The 14,589-nt window shown below is 53.0% G+C and overlaps 1 protein-coding gene and 1 pseudogene across 1 annotated transcript; both read left to right on the top strand.

The window, feature by feature from the left end:
- Positions 1-214: 214 nt before the first annotated feature.
- On the top strand, positions 215-7,756 carry LOC142595830 (olfactory receptor 14C36-like). The gene is made up of 2 exons (XM_075724675.1): positions 215-226; positions 6,794-7,756. The coding sequence occupies exons 1-2, from the start codon at positions 215-217 to the stop codon at positions 7,754-7,756; spliced, it is 975 nt and encodes a 324-aa protein (XP_075580790.1).
- A 4,638-nt stretch (positions 7,757-12,394) lies between these two features.
- Positions 12,395-13,326, top strand: LOC142595828 (olfactory receptor 14J1-like; annotated as a pseudogene).
- Positions 13,327-14,589: the final 1,263 nt, after the last annotated feature.

The raw sequence follows: 14,589 nt of genomic DNA, 5'->3' as shown, positions 1-14,589 counted from the left end.
TGGAGAGCCTGCCAATTCTTGTTGAACAGCAAAGCAGCAAAAGTAAAATGAGTGAAGATTTTTTTAAAAAAAAAAGACGCACAAAAGATTATGCTTTGCGTTTTTCTTCATTGTGTTGCTTTTATGTTCACTGTCATTCTGCACTTGCAAATTTGTGCTGCCGTCCTGCTGTTCCTGCAGCCAAAGCAAGCAAGTGGATCCTTTTTGGTTTAGTATGACTATTTCAGTAAGTGCAGGGATCTCTGGTTGGTGTTTGTCCTTAGAGGCTGCAGAAATGCAGAGTCATGCCCGTTGTTTCAGTGCCATCAAGCACAGCTGTGATCCTTCCTGGCTGAACTTGGAGTTTAGCCAAGCCATTGGATTTTAGGAAACCACTGTAATTTACATGCAGCACTGCAGCAGTGAGATTAGCCTTTTCCTGCTATTTTCTGTCCCCTTTCCCACTTGCTCTGTGTTCGTTTCTGTTTAGTCTTCTGTTGGAAGTGGGAGTTAATACATTCACTGTCAGTTCTGGGTTTGGGGTTTGTCTTTTCTATTTCTGGTTTTTTTTCCCAATTCTTCTGCAGTATTATCTTCGGGTTGTATCCAAGTTGCATACATCACCTGAGGATGGAAACATTTACCCTGCTCCTGGGAGCAGGGAGGGCTCAGGAGCATATCTGAAATGCTTGTACCCCAGGGCAGGCAGTGTGAGAAACAACCAAGCTGAACTGGAAGCCTGGGTCCATTCCCAGAGCTAGGATATCATTGGTATCAGTGAGACTTGGTGGGGCAGCCGGGTGTCAGCTACAGCTGCTCACATGCTGGAGTGCAGGGCAGTCCCGGGAGAAAAGCGGGAGCCAGGCACGTGCGTTGCATTTGCTGAGCAGGGCTGGGTCCCTGGAGGGCAGAGAGCAGTGGCTTGAAGAATGGCAGCCTCAAAGGGCGTGCAAGGTGCGGGAGCTTCCTGCTGCCACCCTGGCTTGTGGGGATAGAGCTGAGGCACCCAGCCGAGTGCAGCCTGGTCCCTAGGATGGCAGGGCAGGCTCTGCCTGAAAGTGGAAGAGCTGCTCTCAGGGCCCTTGAGGCGTAGCATGGCTTCATGGGCACCAGAGCTGGGCCCCAAACCAACTGGCTCAAGGCTGCTTTGGATTTTGGAATGGACCTGAAGGTGGTGCCCAGTATCTGCTCAGAGCAGACAGAAGGCGGCCTTAGAGCAGACAGCTTGTCTCCTGTGGATACTCTGCTGTTGCAGCCCCAGATTTTGCAGGTGGTTAAGGGGGATGGATGTGAGAGGTGGCCACACTGGACAGCAAATTGAAGGAGGAGTTGGGGTCATTTTGGGGAGAGGAATCTGGCAGGGACAGCAGTACCCAGGAAACCCCATCAGTAATGGCATGGAAGTCCAAGAAGACCTAGCTAACAGCACCTGAAACACCACGTCTGTTCCCAGGTGTGGCAAACGTGGGAGGAAGGGGGAAAAATAAGCAGGGGTAGGTGCCTTGTTTGGGAGGGGGCACGGGCGCAGAAAGGCAGGAGCCAAGGAAGCTGAGGGGATGTACAAGCACAGAAAGTGGAGAGGAGTGGGGATCAAGGATCCAGCTGCTGCTTGGTTTGCTGGTTTGACTGAGCCCTGCACCTAATCCCCACAACCCGTCCGACCTTCTTTTGGAGGGCGATTCCAAATCCTTTTGTGCGTGGCCCCACTCTGTGTACCCGGTGCGAGGGTGGGTGCAGAGGCCTGGCTGCTGCAGTGGCAGAAGGGAGCACAGGGCATGGGGACCCAGCAGCTGGAAACACCGAGTGTCCAGGGCCAGGTACTGCTGGAGCACTGTGTGTGTGCAATTCGCGAGTGAACTTGAAGCTGGACGAGCTGGCGAGCAAAGAGGAGAGACCCTTTCAGTCATGTGGATGGCATGTGGCTGCAGCCCGGGTACACGGGGTCATATGTTGTTATTATTATTAATACTACTATGACTATTTTACTTCATTTATTTCAATTATTAAACTGTTCATATCTCAACACACGAGTCTTCTCACTTTTAACCTTCCACACTTCTCCCCATCCCACCGGGACAGGGGAGTGAGCGAGCGGCTGTGTGGTGCTTAGTTGCTGCTCAGGGTTAAACCACCACACTCTGTGAGCTGCTCCCTTAGAGCCTGCAGTCACCTGCACGTGTCTGGGGCCACCTCCTGAAGCCCAAATGTCACCAGGTGTTTGTGCCTGAACAGCTCCCTCCTGGCCTCCATCTCCATTATTGCTGTTGGAGCTGAGACAAGGAGCTCCCATGCAGGTGCCCATGTTGTGCCCACCTGAAATGAGGCAGGAGGAATCCCCCCTCCTGTGGGTTTGTGGCAGGCATGGGAGGGAGCTGAGAGCCCTTGCAGCCCCAGGACTCCAGGCCCAGGATGAGATGGCTCCATTGACTCTGCTGAACCCTTCCCTCAGCAGGGCTAAAGGAGATCCCTGCCTGTCACTGCCTGGGTGTCCTGTCTAATGCGGAGACAAGGAAAAGTGATTACAGGTCATAAATCGGACTCAGGTGAGAGAAATTACACTGCTGGAAGTAAGAGTCTCTCCCCAGCTGCAGGAGGGAGCATCAGTGATGGCTTCAGGCTGTGTCACAGCAGGTTCCCCTGCAGCCCCAGGGACAACACAAGGCAGCCCAGAGGGGCAGAGCAAGGGCTGCCTTGGGCTGGTGCTGTGCTGCTGAGCTGGGCCGGGCTCCTGGGACGCAGGCAGCTCCTGGCAAGCGGGCAGCGCTGCAGAGAGACAGCTCTGCCCAGGAGCAGCTCCTGTGCCAAGTGCAGCAGGGCTGAGGGCAGTGCCTGCAGGCAGGGAGGGGAGAGGAGGGAGGCAGACAGGGGTTAAAGGCAGTGTGGGGTGGGAGGGTGCTGAGAGCTCACTGCGGGAGAGATCTTCACAGCCCTTGACACAGTAAGTCTGTGACTGCAGGGCTATGCAGCTGCATTTCCTTGAGGGGTCTCCTAAAGCTGGCACATGCCACAGATGACAGGATCTGTAAGTACAACTCTCAGAGTTTCTCTGTTGTAGAGAAGAACATGCTCCAGAGCAGGGCTTCCCTGCTGCACCATGAGAGACTGGGACAAGGCATGACGGCTGCCTTCTCCAAAGGATGGCTGCCAGGGGTGTGAGGGTGGGTGTGTGTCACGAATGAAGGTTTGTGAATCCTGCTGATTATGTCTATTCACTATGAATGAGTGACTTTACACAGTTTGATTTAGTAAAAGTTAGAGTTTACTTATAGCGAATTGCAGAATTTGGTTATAGTATTTTTAATAGCACTCAATCATCAATGATTAATAAAGTGATAGACAAAATTAATCAAAACAGTGACTTAGTTACAGATTCGAAGATGGCAAGGTTCACTCTATTACTACACAAAAGCACACATAAAAGAGAATAAATCACAAAAAGTTAAGCTGATTCATAAAAGCATTGCGTATATATGGAATAAAAGTAAAAGGGGGAGAGAGAGCAAAAAAGGGGGGGGGGGGGGGGGCGAAAGGGAACCCTCCCTTTGAGTCACAAGGTTCGGACTAGACCCCCTTGCTTTCTAAACTCCTTCTCAGAGAGGAGTCTAGGTGCGGCTAGGTCTAGTCCTAGTCTCAGACTTGGTCAACGGTTTATATGAATAAGAGTAATGTATATATATAAAGGAAATTTGGATTATACGAGAGAGAAAGAGAAATTGTATGTAGGGAATGCGGGAACCCTGCTGTTGAGTCACGAGGTTCGGAATGGACCCCCTTGCTTTCTAGACTCCTTCTCAGAGAGGAGCCTAGGTGCGGCTAGGCCCACTCTTAGTCTCAGACTTGGTCAACGGTTTATAAGAGTAATGCTATAAGGATAGTACAGCAATATCAAACTCCTTTAAAATTGAATCATACATCTACAAACTACTTAAATTGATTTATGCATGCAACTTACAACTATAAATGCAAATGTGAAAATACTATACCTGTTAAAAATTCCCCTCGAGTTTAGTGAAATACTCACGTCTAATGCCTTGGCATTTCTCAACGGGCGAGAGCAGAGTCTCGAGGAGTGAAGAATATCAGCAGCCCAGGCTCCGTTGTCGATCTCCGGCAATGGAGTTCTGGTGGCAGCAGACTTTGGGAATCTGGTAGTTTTCGCTGACTCTGAGAGACATTTCGATCAGAGGGAGATGCTGGTGCAGCCCGTGGCGGTCCAGGAGAGCTCAAAGGGCCTCACTTAGGACTGCTGTTTATAGGATTGTGAGATGATTGACTTTAATCACCAGTAAATTTCCATCCGAGCCACAATTCGGGTCGGCTTGTTGCTGGAATTCCAGCAGCGATGATACCACCCTGTTTCAAAGCTGTCCGGGGCAGCTGTTTGTTCTCGTTCCCCTCGTTAGCCATAATATGAATCTTGATAAGAACAGAGCCGCTCTCTGCTCCAGCCATGTAGGAGTTTCTGGTACAATTAAGGAGCGCTTAACTGACCAACTCTCTACGCAAAAGCTGCAGCCTGCGAATTCCTGAGATTGTAAAGCAGACGAAGTAGAGGGCAAAAAAAACAGGACAGAAAAAAAAAACAGGGGCAGGGGGAAGATGTACCACCACAGTGTGCAGCCAGGGGTGCCCAGGGCTGTCCTTGTGAGCAGGGTCCCTGCACCCCAGGGTGCTGTGTGCCGGGGCAGGGACTCTGCCGCCTGCCAGGGTCAGCTCTCAGCCTGCCCAGGGAACTCCCCACGGTTGTGCAAGGAGAAGCTGTGGGTGGACAGAGTGACCCCAGCAAGGCAGGGTCCTTCTGCTGGTGAGAGGGTGCTGCGTGGGTCAGGGCTGCTCAGAGCTTCAGCCTCATCTCCAGAGTATTTCCAATAGGAGGTTTCAAGGGGAAGATCAAGACAAGGATTACTATAAAGAGAAGGAATTTCCCTGTGCCTTCAATTCCCTTCTCTTGGGGAACAGCAGGTGAGAAATGATAAAGGAGTTCTTAATATTGACAGAGCACTGAGACTGCTGAACTGTAACTCTGAGTGATCAGCAGGTTTTCCAGGAGTCTCCCAATGAGTTTTCAGCCACTCCTCTGCCCGTGGACAGAAACAGGATCACCTTTGATGGACCCATCAGGCTTAATCTGACCTGTGATTTTTTCTACCTGCAAACAGGACCATGCGCCCAGCCAGTGCCCTGCAAACATGCCGGTTTCTGGAGGGCTAAGGAGAGGGCACAGAGGTTGGGATGGGGTCTGTGAGTGCTGGCAGGGAAAGATATGGCACAGGGAAACAGCTCCCATGAGGAAAATCTCCTGGCAGCAGGGATATCATCAGGGAATGAGAGGAAACGAAAACCAGAAATGTTGTGAGAGGGAGAGTTCAGAAACCTCTGTCTCATCCCCTGCCATGCAGAGCCCTTCCCCTGAGCAAGCCCCCTTGCCTCCTCTCCCAGCCAGCAAAGCCTCTGCCCCAAGGGCTGGGGGCTCCAAGGCGCGAACCAGCTCCTCTGCAGCCAGAGCTCCAGCAGAGCCGTGCTGCAGCTCTCCAGCCCCGCGCCCAGGGCCCTCTGCAGAGCACAGGGGCTGAGAGCAGCTGCCCGGCAATGCTGGTGCCTGGGAGGTGGCGGGCACAGCTGGGGAAGGGCAATGCTGGCCTGAGGGCCCGCCTGCCTCTGCCCTGGCCTCTCTCACCCACACCCGCACTCCAGCTCTGCTTCTCGCTCCACTTGTCCCTGTTAGTGCTGGGGTTATTTCCTTCTTGCTGTCAGGCTCCCTGGGGAGATGGAGTTTCAGCTGCAGAGTCACACACTGGTCTTGTGGGTCCCCCCATGCCCGTGTGTCCATGGGAACAAGTGTCCCAGCTTTCCTCTAAGCTGTGGGGCAGTGGGCAATGCAGTCAGTGCATGGAGGCAATGAGCTCAATCTCCCTTACTCAAATGCCATCACTAAGACACTTGGCTATCTCCTTGAGGTGTCCTTCCAAGCTGTGAGCTTCCCTCCAGCATGCAAACCTGTCCTAGAGCATCTCTGTATTGTCTGAAAGCTGCATGGAGAAACACAGAGATGGTATGACAGAAAATGCTGTTGGGTTTGTGCAATGAGCCATGCATGTCCTTGGCTGGAAGTGGGGTGCTGAGACCTTGAGAAAGGCTGAGACATTTAGTGGTCTGTGGTAGATCCCTCTGCTCTCAGCAGTGCCTGGTGGCTTTTCAGGGTAACACAGGAGTCTGATCACCCTCCATCTCAGAAAAGTGCAAGCCCGGAGAAACTGGGACCCAGGCAGAGGGACAGAGTAGCTGCCTTCACTCTGCACGGAGCCACAGGCAATCCTCTTGCCTCGCAGAACTCGCTCTGTTCTCCCTGAGTGCAGCAGAAATGCTGGGGGTTTCTGACATCCAAGAATACTCACCAGGGTGGCAGGGGAGGGGGAGCTGTAGAAAACCTAAACCTTTCAAGTTGCCTTCTGTCTTCCTGGGTCCTTAGCCCTGGGAGTGCAGATGCTGACAGGCCCTTCTGCGTTAGCAGTGGTTCCATCTGACACAGTTGAACACCAGGACTGGTCCCTGTCCCTGCCCACTGCTGCAGAGCAGGGCTGACTTCTCAAGAGCCCGTGGGCAGATGCCCTGCTCCTCATGGCACACACGGCCAGCACCAACCAGGGCTCCAGGCACAGAGCTCAAGGAAGGGCTGCTAGAAAAAGAAAAGGGTGTCTGTGTGTGACAGAGGGAGGGTCTATGGGAAATAGCTTTGATTTTGCTCAGAGATGTCTCCCCTAACTTGTCACTGTCTTTTTCTCCAATGACAGTCACTGACTCCCAGAGGCAGCAGATGTCCAACGACAGCTCCATCACTGAGTTCCTCCTCCTGGCATTTGCAGACAGGCGGCAGCTGCAGCTCCTGCACTTCTGGCTCTTCCTGGGCATCTACCTGGCTGCACTCCTGGCCAACGGCCTCATCATCACCACCATAGCCTGCGACCACCACCTCCACGCCCCCATGTACTTCTTCCTCCTCAACCTCGCCCTCCTTGACCTGGGATCCATCTCCACCACTGTCCCCAAGTCCATGGCCAATTCCCTGTGGGACACCAGGGCCATCTCCTACTCAGGATGTGCTGCACAGATGTTTTTCTTTCTCTTCTTGATTGGAGGAGAGTATTTTCTTCTCACCATCATGGCCTATGACCGCTACGTTGCCATCTGCAAACCCCTGCACTACGGGACCCTGCTGGGCAGCAGAGCTTGTGTCCACATGGCAGCAGCTGCCTGGGGTGGTGGCTTTCTCTATGCTTTGCTGCACACGGCCAATACATTTTCCCTACCCCTGTGCCAAGGCAATGCTGTTGGCCAGTTCTTCTGTGAAATCCCCCACGTCCTCAAGCTCTCCTGCTCAGATGCCTACCTCAGGGAAGTTGGAGTTCTTCTCGTTAGTTTCTGTTTAGTGTTGGGTTGTTTTGTTTTCATGGTGCTGTCCTATGTGCAGATCTTCAGGGCCGTGCTGAGGATCCCCTCTGAGCAGGGACGCCACAAAGCCTTCTCCACGTGCCTCCCTCACCTGGCTGTGGTCTCCCTGTTTCTCAGCACTGGCAGTTTTGCCTACCTGAAGCCCCCCTCCCTCTCCTCCCCACCCCTGGACCTGGTGCTGGCAGTTCTGTACTCAGTGGTGCCTCCAGCAGTGAACCCCCTCCTCTACAGCATGAGGAACCAGGAGCTCAAGGATGCAGTGGGGAAACTGATCACTCGATGTTTTCCTGAAGCTATAAACTTCTGCTGCAGAACATTTATATTGTAAAATTATCACAGGCACAGCCTGTCACCTGTATTTTTTGTTTTTGTGGTGCTTTTTCCTTGTGATAATGTTGTCATCTCCTTTCTAAATCACTCTCTGTCTTTCTTTTTCTGACTGAGTGGCTGTGTAAATGAGGAGCCCTGCTTTGTCTGTGTGTTTCAATGCAGTAGAGCACACTTCAGTCACCTTTTTTTTTCTTCTGTTCCTTCCTCCAAGGCCTTTAAACACAATAAAGTGCACTTCAGTGAATTTTCTTGTCCTGGGATCCTTCCTCCAAGGCATATTTGGAGCTGCAGGAACAGTTCCTGTGTGCACCGGTGGAGGGGAAAGGAGTGCCAGCATGGCAGCACTGCCAGGGAGCACCAGCCCTTGCTCTTCCAGGGCTCTTCTCTTTCCACTCGCACACTCTGGTTCTGATCCCTTGCGTTGCTGTAAGGCCTGAGTGCTCTGGCAGCTTGGTCACAGGCATGCTGCGTGGCAGTGCTGTGACTGCAGGCAGGGACAGGCCATGGGCACTTCTGTGACAGAGCTGGCCTCCATACCAGCGTTTCCATAAAGAAAGGTGATCTCCTCAGGGCAGTGCCTGAAGCCTTAGCTCTGCTTTCAGAGTTGCTCTCAAGGAGACACTCAAGCAAGTGCTGTGTTGAGGGCAACACCAGTGAAGAGCTCAAGTGTGTGAGTGTGCAGGACGGGGGCACACAGCAGTGTCCCTTGCACAGCCAGGCCTCCAGGGATCGCCTTGAAGGACCAGCAGAGCAGGGTCTGCTCTGTGTCCTTGTTTGCTGGACATCGCGGGCAAGGTGCCCCAGGGCAATGGTCACAGAGCAGCCCCTTGCAACCACCCTTCCCAGCACTGGCCTCTCACTGCAGCAAAGAGACCTTGTTTGTCCCTCCACACAGGCACACCAAACAACGAGTTCAAAAGTCCATGTTTGCATTGTCCAGAGGAGACTTAAGCATGCCCGTGGTGTGCGTGTGGGGAGATGAACCCGAGTGAGCACAAATGGCATCAGCTATTGCCAGAGGTGCCATGAAGGCCAGTGGGACAGGCAGTGCCTCCAGGTCACTGCACCTGGAGAGTAATGTCCCCAGGGAAACCACCTGAATGCAGCACTGGGATGTGCTCCCTTGACCCGAGGTGCCTGTGTCCATTCCCCCTGCCATGGAGCATCTCAGATGGGTGCAGAGCAGGGCGACCCACCGCAGGGCTGAGGTGCCTCCCAGCCTCTGGCAGTGGCAGCAGGAGGCCAGAGGGTCATGATGCCTGCTGCAGTGCAGGGCCTGCGCGTGTGCAAGGGCAGGACTCGTGCCTCTGCGCAGCCCTGTGTGTGTGAGGAGTGCAGGAGGCCAGCTCCGATGGGGACACCTCAGGGGGCCCTGCCCTTCCTGGGTGTGACTCCAGGAAGAAACCCCACTGTGCCAGTGAGATTCATCTCACTCGCCTGGGACAGGCTCATGGCAAATGCTGCTGTCTGCTCACGTCACCCTTTCTGCATTGTGCCCTCCAGTGTGACAGAGCAATCAGAGAGGTGCTGGGCTCCTTGCAAAAGGCAGACATCAAACCTTTCTTCCAGAAGTGCAAGAAGGAGCATTGCAAGAATTAGAGGCTGGTCACCCTCAGCTCAGTCCCTCGGAAGGTGATGGGCAAAGTATTCCTGCAGGCATTTCCAGGTCCTTGTAGGACAAGAAAGGGATTGCCGAACCTGGATGGGTAGGGGAAAGCAGGGGGTGTTTTGTACCTGGACCTTAGCAAGGGTGTTGGCAAGGTTTCCCACAGCCTCTTTATAGCCACATTGGTGATATCCGGACAGAAGAAATACGTGATGTAATGGGTGGGAGTTGGACCGGTGCCTCAAGCCCCACTGTCACCAGTGGTAGAGTCCTCCTGGTGGCCACTTCCTAGTGGCATCCCTCAGTGCAAGCACTTGCGCCAACACTCTTGAGTGTCTTTATTAACTCCCTGCATAATGTGATGCAGCCTTTTCAGCTCCTTTGTGGATGATGCCAAACTGGGCGGAGTCCTTGGGAGATCTCATCTGCTTAAGCCTGCCTTGAGCAGCACAGCTGGACAAGGTGATGTTCAGCGGTCTCTTCCAACCTGAGTTATTCTATGATTCAATGAATCTTTTCCTTGGAGAGCTTTCTGATGGCAGTCCAGAGAGAGTCAGAAGTAGAGATATAAAATGCACCAACAGAAATACAGCAGTTCCTCTGAGGAACATTTCTCCACTCAAACCATTGGGAGGAAATCTATGAGATCAATTTGGTGAAACAAGCTTACTGTTGTCTGCTCACGTAGTCAGCCACAAGGAGGGTGATGGCTGGATACAGTACCATGTGGTCAATTGTGTCTCAGGAGCTCCTAATCCAGCCAATGGCTGTGAAGGGGGCTGTGAGGTCACTTCTGCCTCTGCAGGTGACAGGCCAACAGCAGGACTGTGTCTGGGAAAGGGACTTCATTCTGAAATAGCTGATAGGTCAGCCCTTGACTCACAGCTGGGATCTGCGCTTTGAAGCGCACATCTGCCCGCGTCTCTGACAGGCCAGCAGAAGGCACCTGGTTGGCACATTGACTGGGAGATGCCTTCTGCCCAAGGACCGAGGCTCACTGCAGGAAGGGGGCTTCTCTTTTGGTTGTCATGTCTCTTCTGCCTGAGGACATGATGGGACAGCAGCAGGCACGCAGCTTGCTCAAGTCTATCCGAGAAGCTGAAAGGGCAGCAGCTTTGGAAGATGATGGTGAAGTTCCTTCTGTGTGGTGAGGTGAAAGGCCACAAGAAGGCTGATGGGTTGGGATGGCTGCTTGAAGGGTTGTTTCCCAGATGCTGGAGCTTTCCTTGGAGGTCGGAAAGAGCAGGAGAGAGAGACACTGCCACACGGTGCAGCTGGGAAGGTGGAGAATGGACATGAGGAGGAAGAAATGTCACTCAGAGGGTAGTGCTGTGGGACATGAAGTCCTGCAGAAGGAGTATGTGATCAGTCCATCTCTCTGTGTTTCAAGGAACAGAGAGTGAGGGTGGACAGACGTCAGTGAATGCATGGAAATGCCAGTGTGAGAGCAAGGTGGGGAAGCAAGGAGGGTGCCTACAGCCTGCAGGGAAAAAGAAGCAGCTGTGGCACAGCGCAGGACAACCTGTGTTAGAGATGGCAAAGAGCGCTGGCAAGGCTGGAAGTTGCCAAGAGAACCCAAGCCTTTGTGCCCCTGGGTACGGCAATCGTCTCTGCCACCAAGGCCCATGAGCAGACATGTTGTGCTAAGGCACTGGGGGGGGCCTCATGGCCTCCTTGCACACCCCCAGCAAGGCTGGCAGCTGTCACACCGTTGGCCTTCACTCAGCATCACACCCCCCACAGCCCAGTGCCCCAGGAAGGGCCCAGAGCAAAGTGTGAAGGACAGGATCTGCCTTCCATGGGGCTGGGGGTCAGGCCTTGGCCTTTCTGCTTCATCAAACAAAGCCAGGGGTTTCTCAGCAGCTGAGCTGCCTGCATGTTACCTTTGCCTCCCTGCAATCACAGCCTCCAGTTCTCTGCTCTAACGAGTCCCTTGGGAGGCTTTGTCAGTAATGGCCCTCAGTGGGACTCATTAATGCTTCAAGGTACTTTGGGCTTTGCTTTTGACATTGAGTCTTGGAGAGGTTTGTGCAATCTCCTCTCAGTACCTGAGCATCAAGGACTCAGGATCGAATACACCATAGCACTCATTAACACCAAGCAAGCCCTAACAAGCTGTGTCTCTTCCTGTAATTGTCTTCTACTCTTGTACAGTTCATTAGAGAGGTTTCCTAGTGCACTTCTGGAGAAAGATTTCAAAGAACTTCTAATAAAAATGAATTTCTTTTTAAAGGGTGTAGTTTGTTAAGTTTCAGTTTAGAGAAGAGAGGATAGCAGCCTTCTTGGGGTGCTGTTGACCCAGGGTCTCTCCTAAGGAGGTCAGGGCTGGTAGCAGAATCTGTCCCTTGAGCTCTGACACAGCATGGACACCCTTGCTCCTCACCTCCCCAAGCCCATCATGGCTCTCATCTTCCCCCTGGCACTTGCATCCCTTGTCCTTACATCAGACTTCTCCTCTGCACTCTGCAGCTGGATGGTACAGCTCCTTTGTGCCAGCTCCCACCTGCTTGCCTTTGAGACCTGTCTGCATAAAGGCAAAGGGGGATTGCTCTCATTTTTGAACAAGCAAATTAAGACTGCTAAGATTCACCATTGCAATCAAACACCCTCCTCAACTGTATGCCAATTACAGCTGCCACCAATGAGGTTCACCTTCCTTCATAAGGCATAATCATGCCACAAATGTTTGAGACAGAAGGGAAGTGGTAAAATAAAGACAACTAAAGAACTGTCTAAAGATGGAATTAGACAGACTACTGAAAGATAGGCAAGCTTTTGACTCCATGGGTCTCAAGGCTGCTATGGGATTGTTGAGAGGTGTCTGAATGATCAAAGGGTAAGGGGAAAGTAAGTCTAAGGACCAACTGCAAGTGTTTCTGTGCAGATGGGCTGCTGGCAAGGGGACTACAGACATGGTCAGTTTAGTTAGGACAGGTGGAAATAGGATGAGTCACGCTCGGAGGTGTTGACCACTCTTGCCTGATGCAGGATAGCAGGGTACAAAGCTTCAGTGAAATGCTGTCTTCTTGGATGGCCAAATTTGCACTCTTCTCATCAAATCTGGCATTCGCAGACACGTGGGAGCTGCAGCTCCTGCACTTCTGGCTCTTCCTGGGCATCTACCTGGCTCCCCTCCTGGCCAACGGCCTCATCATCACCGCCATAGCCTGCGACCACCGCCTCCACACCCCCATGTACTTCTTCCTCCTCAACCTCTCCCTCTTTGACCTGGGATCCATCTCCACCACTGTCCCTAAAGCCATGGCCAATTCCCTGTGGGACTCCAGGGCCATCTCCTACTTGGGATGTGCTGCCCAAGTCTTCCTGTTTCTCTTTTTCATGTCAGCAGAATTCTGTCTTCTAACCATCATGGCCTACGACCACTACGTTGCCATCTGCAAACCCCTGCACTACGGGACCCTGCTGGGCAGCAGAGCTTGTGTCCACATGGCAGCAGCTGCCTGGGGTACTGGGTTTCTCAGTGCTGTGTTGCACACGGCCAATACATTTTCCATACCCCTCTGCCAAGGCAATGCTGTTGGCCAGTTCTTCTGTGAAGTCCCACAGATCCTCAAGCTCTCCTGCTCACATGCCTACCTCAGGGAAGTTGGACTTCTTGTACTTAGTCTTTCAGTAGCATTCATCTGTTTTGTTTTCATTGTGCTGTCCTATGTGCAGATCTTCAGGGCTGTGCTGAGGATCCCCTCTGAGCAGGGACGCCACAAAGCCTTCTCCACATGCCTCCCTCACCTGGCCGTGGTCTCCCTGTTTATGATTACTGGCAGTTTTGCCTACCTGAAGCCCCCCTCCATCTCCTCCCCACCCCTGATGGGGAGGTTCTGGTGCTGGCAGTTCTGTACTCAGTGGTGCCTCCAGCAGTGAACCCCCTCCTCTACAGCATGAGGAACCAGGAGCTCAAGGATGCCCTATGGAAACTGGCGCAACTCACCCTCTTCCACTGACAATAACCTGCCACCCCTTTTCTGAACATTTCCCAGGGTTTAGCTGAGGCCAGGAGTCTACTGACTTTTCCCTGGTGATAATCATAGTTTTACATATTTTTGCTGGGCTTTGACTGCTTCTCTTGAGGTTCATCCTGTTGTGTCTGACCCTTGCACAACACTGTGTCTGGTGTGAGCTGTCCAACAGCAACTGTTTAATAAAAGGGGATTTCCTGGGTGCAGGTGCTGGCTGAGCTATTCCTACAAAGTTGCTTCCAAGAAAAAGTGTAAGGAATTGGTCTTTTAATGTGTCTTTTGTCCTTCGGTGTTCTCCCTGTGCTTGGGGTTAACCTCATGGTCACGCTGGGTTCCACTGGATCAAAAGTTCTGGTTTTAAAGGCTCTCTGCTTGGAGTCCAGTGGCAGTGGAGATGGTGCATGAGCTGCCCATTACCTCCTCAGGCTGCCTCATGTATGACAGGGCTGACAGCATATAGTAGTCTGTCTGGAAATGAATTTGGAGGGGTCAGGAGAGGATGGGGACTCGCCACGCACCCTTGGTTGGCAGTGAATGAAGACTCAGGCACTGAAACATCTCAAAAGAGAACTCCACCCAAAGTAAAGCACTACATCGAGGTATCCATGAACAAGGACTCTGCAGTGCCATGGCAGCCCATGGGGATCCAGTGGGCATGGGAAGGGGAGACTGGAGAGATGCAGGAGGTGCATGAAAAGTGCCAGGGCCAGGACTCTTGTCCTGTGCTGGGGAGTGGGGCTGGTGGGGGCAGAGGTGGGGGAAAATGCTGGTGGGGTTGGGGAGCACCTACGATATGAATGCAGGAGAGCCAGAGCTTGAGCAGTCTCTGTTTCGTCGTGCCCTTGGGGCCAGCAGCAGCCCTGGGGCTGATGGGGAGGCTGCCCTCCCTCTCTGCCCCCCAGCAGCTGCTGTGCCCTTCAGAGGGGCTGGGGCTGAGTGCCCAGAGCACAGCAGCACCCTGCACTGGGCACTGCTGTGGGGCCAGGGCAGGAGGCTGTTGGCTTTTTGCATGAGGCTGCACTGCTGGCTCCTGCTCCTGCTCCAGCCGTTCCACACATGGGGTTCAATCTCTTGGTACCAGCTTTCCATGTGACAAATCTGCTTTTAGCCGTGGTGCCACAGATGGGCACCAAAGCCCACAGCCTGGGGCACAGACAGGAGGAGCCCCGTGTGCCATCACAGCGCTGTAACATCCGTGCAGTAAGGGCTGAGGTGGGGAAGGACAGCTGCCATGGCTTTTGTGGTGGA

Source organism: Pelecanus crispus, chromosome 23 (assembly GCF_030463565.1).
Source record: "Pelecanus crispus isolate bPelCri1 chromosome 23, bPelCri1.pri, whole genome shotgun sequence".
Taxonomy (NCBI): Eukaryota; Metazoa; Chordata; class Aves; order Pelecaniformes; family Pelecanidae; genus Pelecanus; species Pelecanus crispus.
The sequence above is the reverse complement of the archived record's forward strand: the minus strand, read 5'-3'. Positions and strand labels throughout refer to the sequence as shown.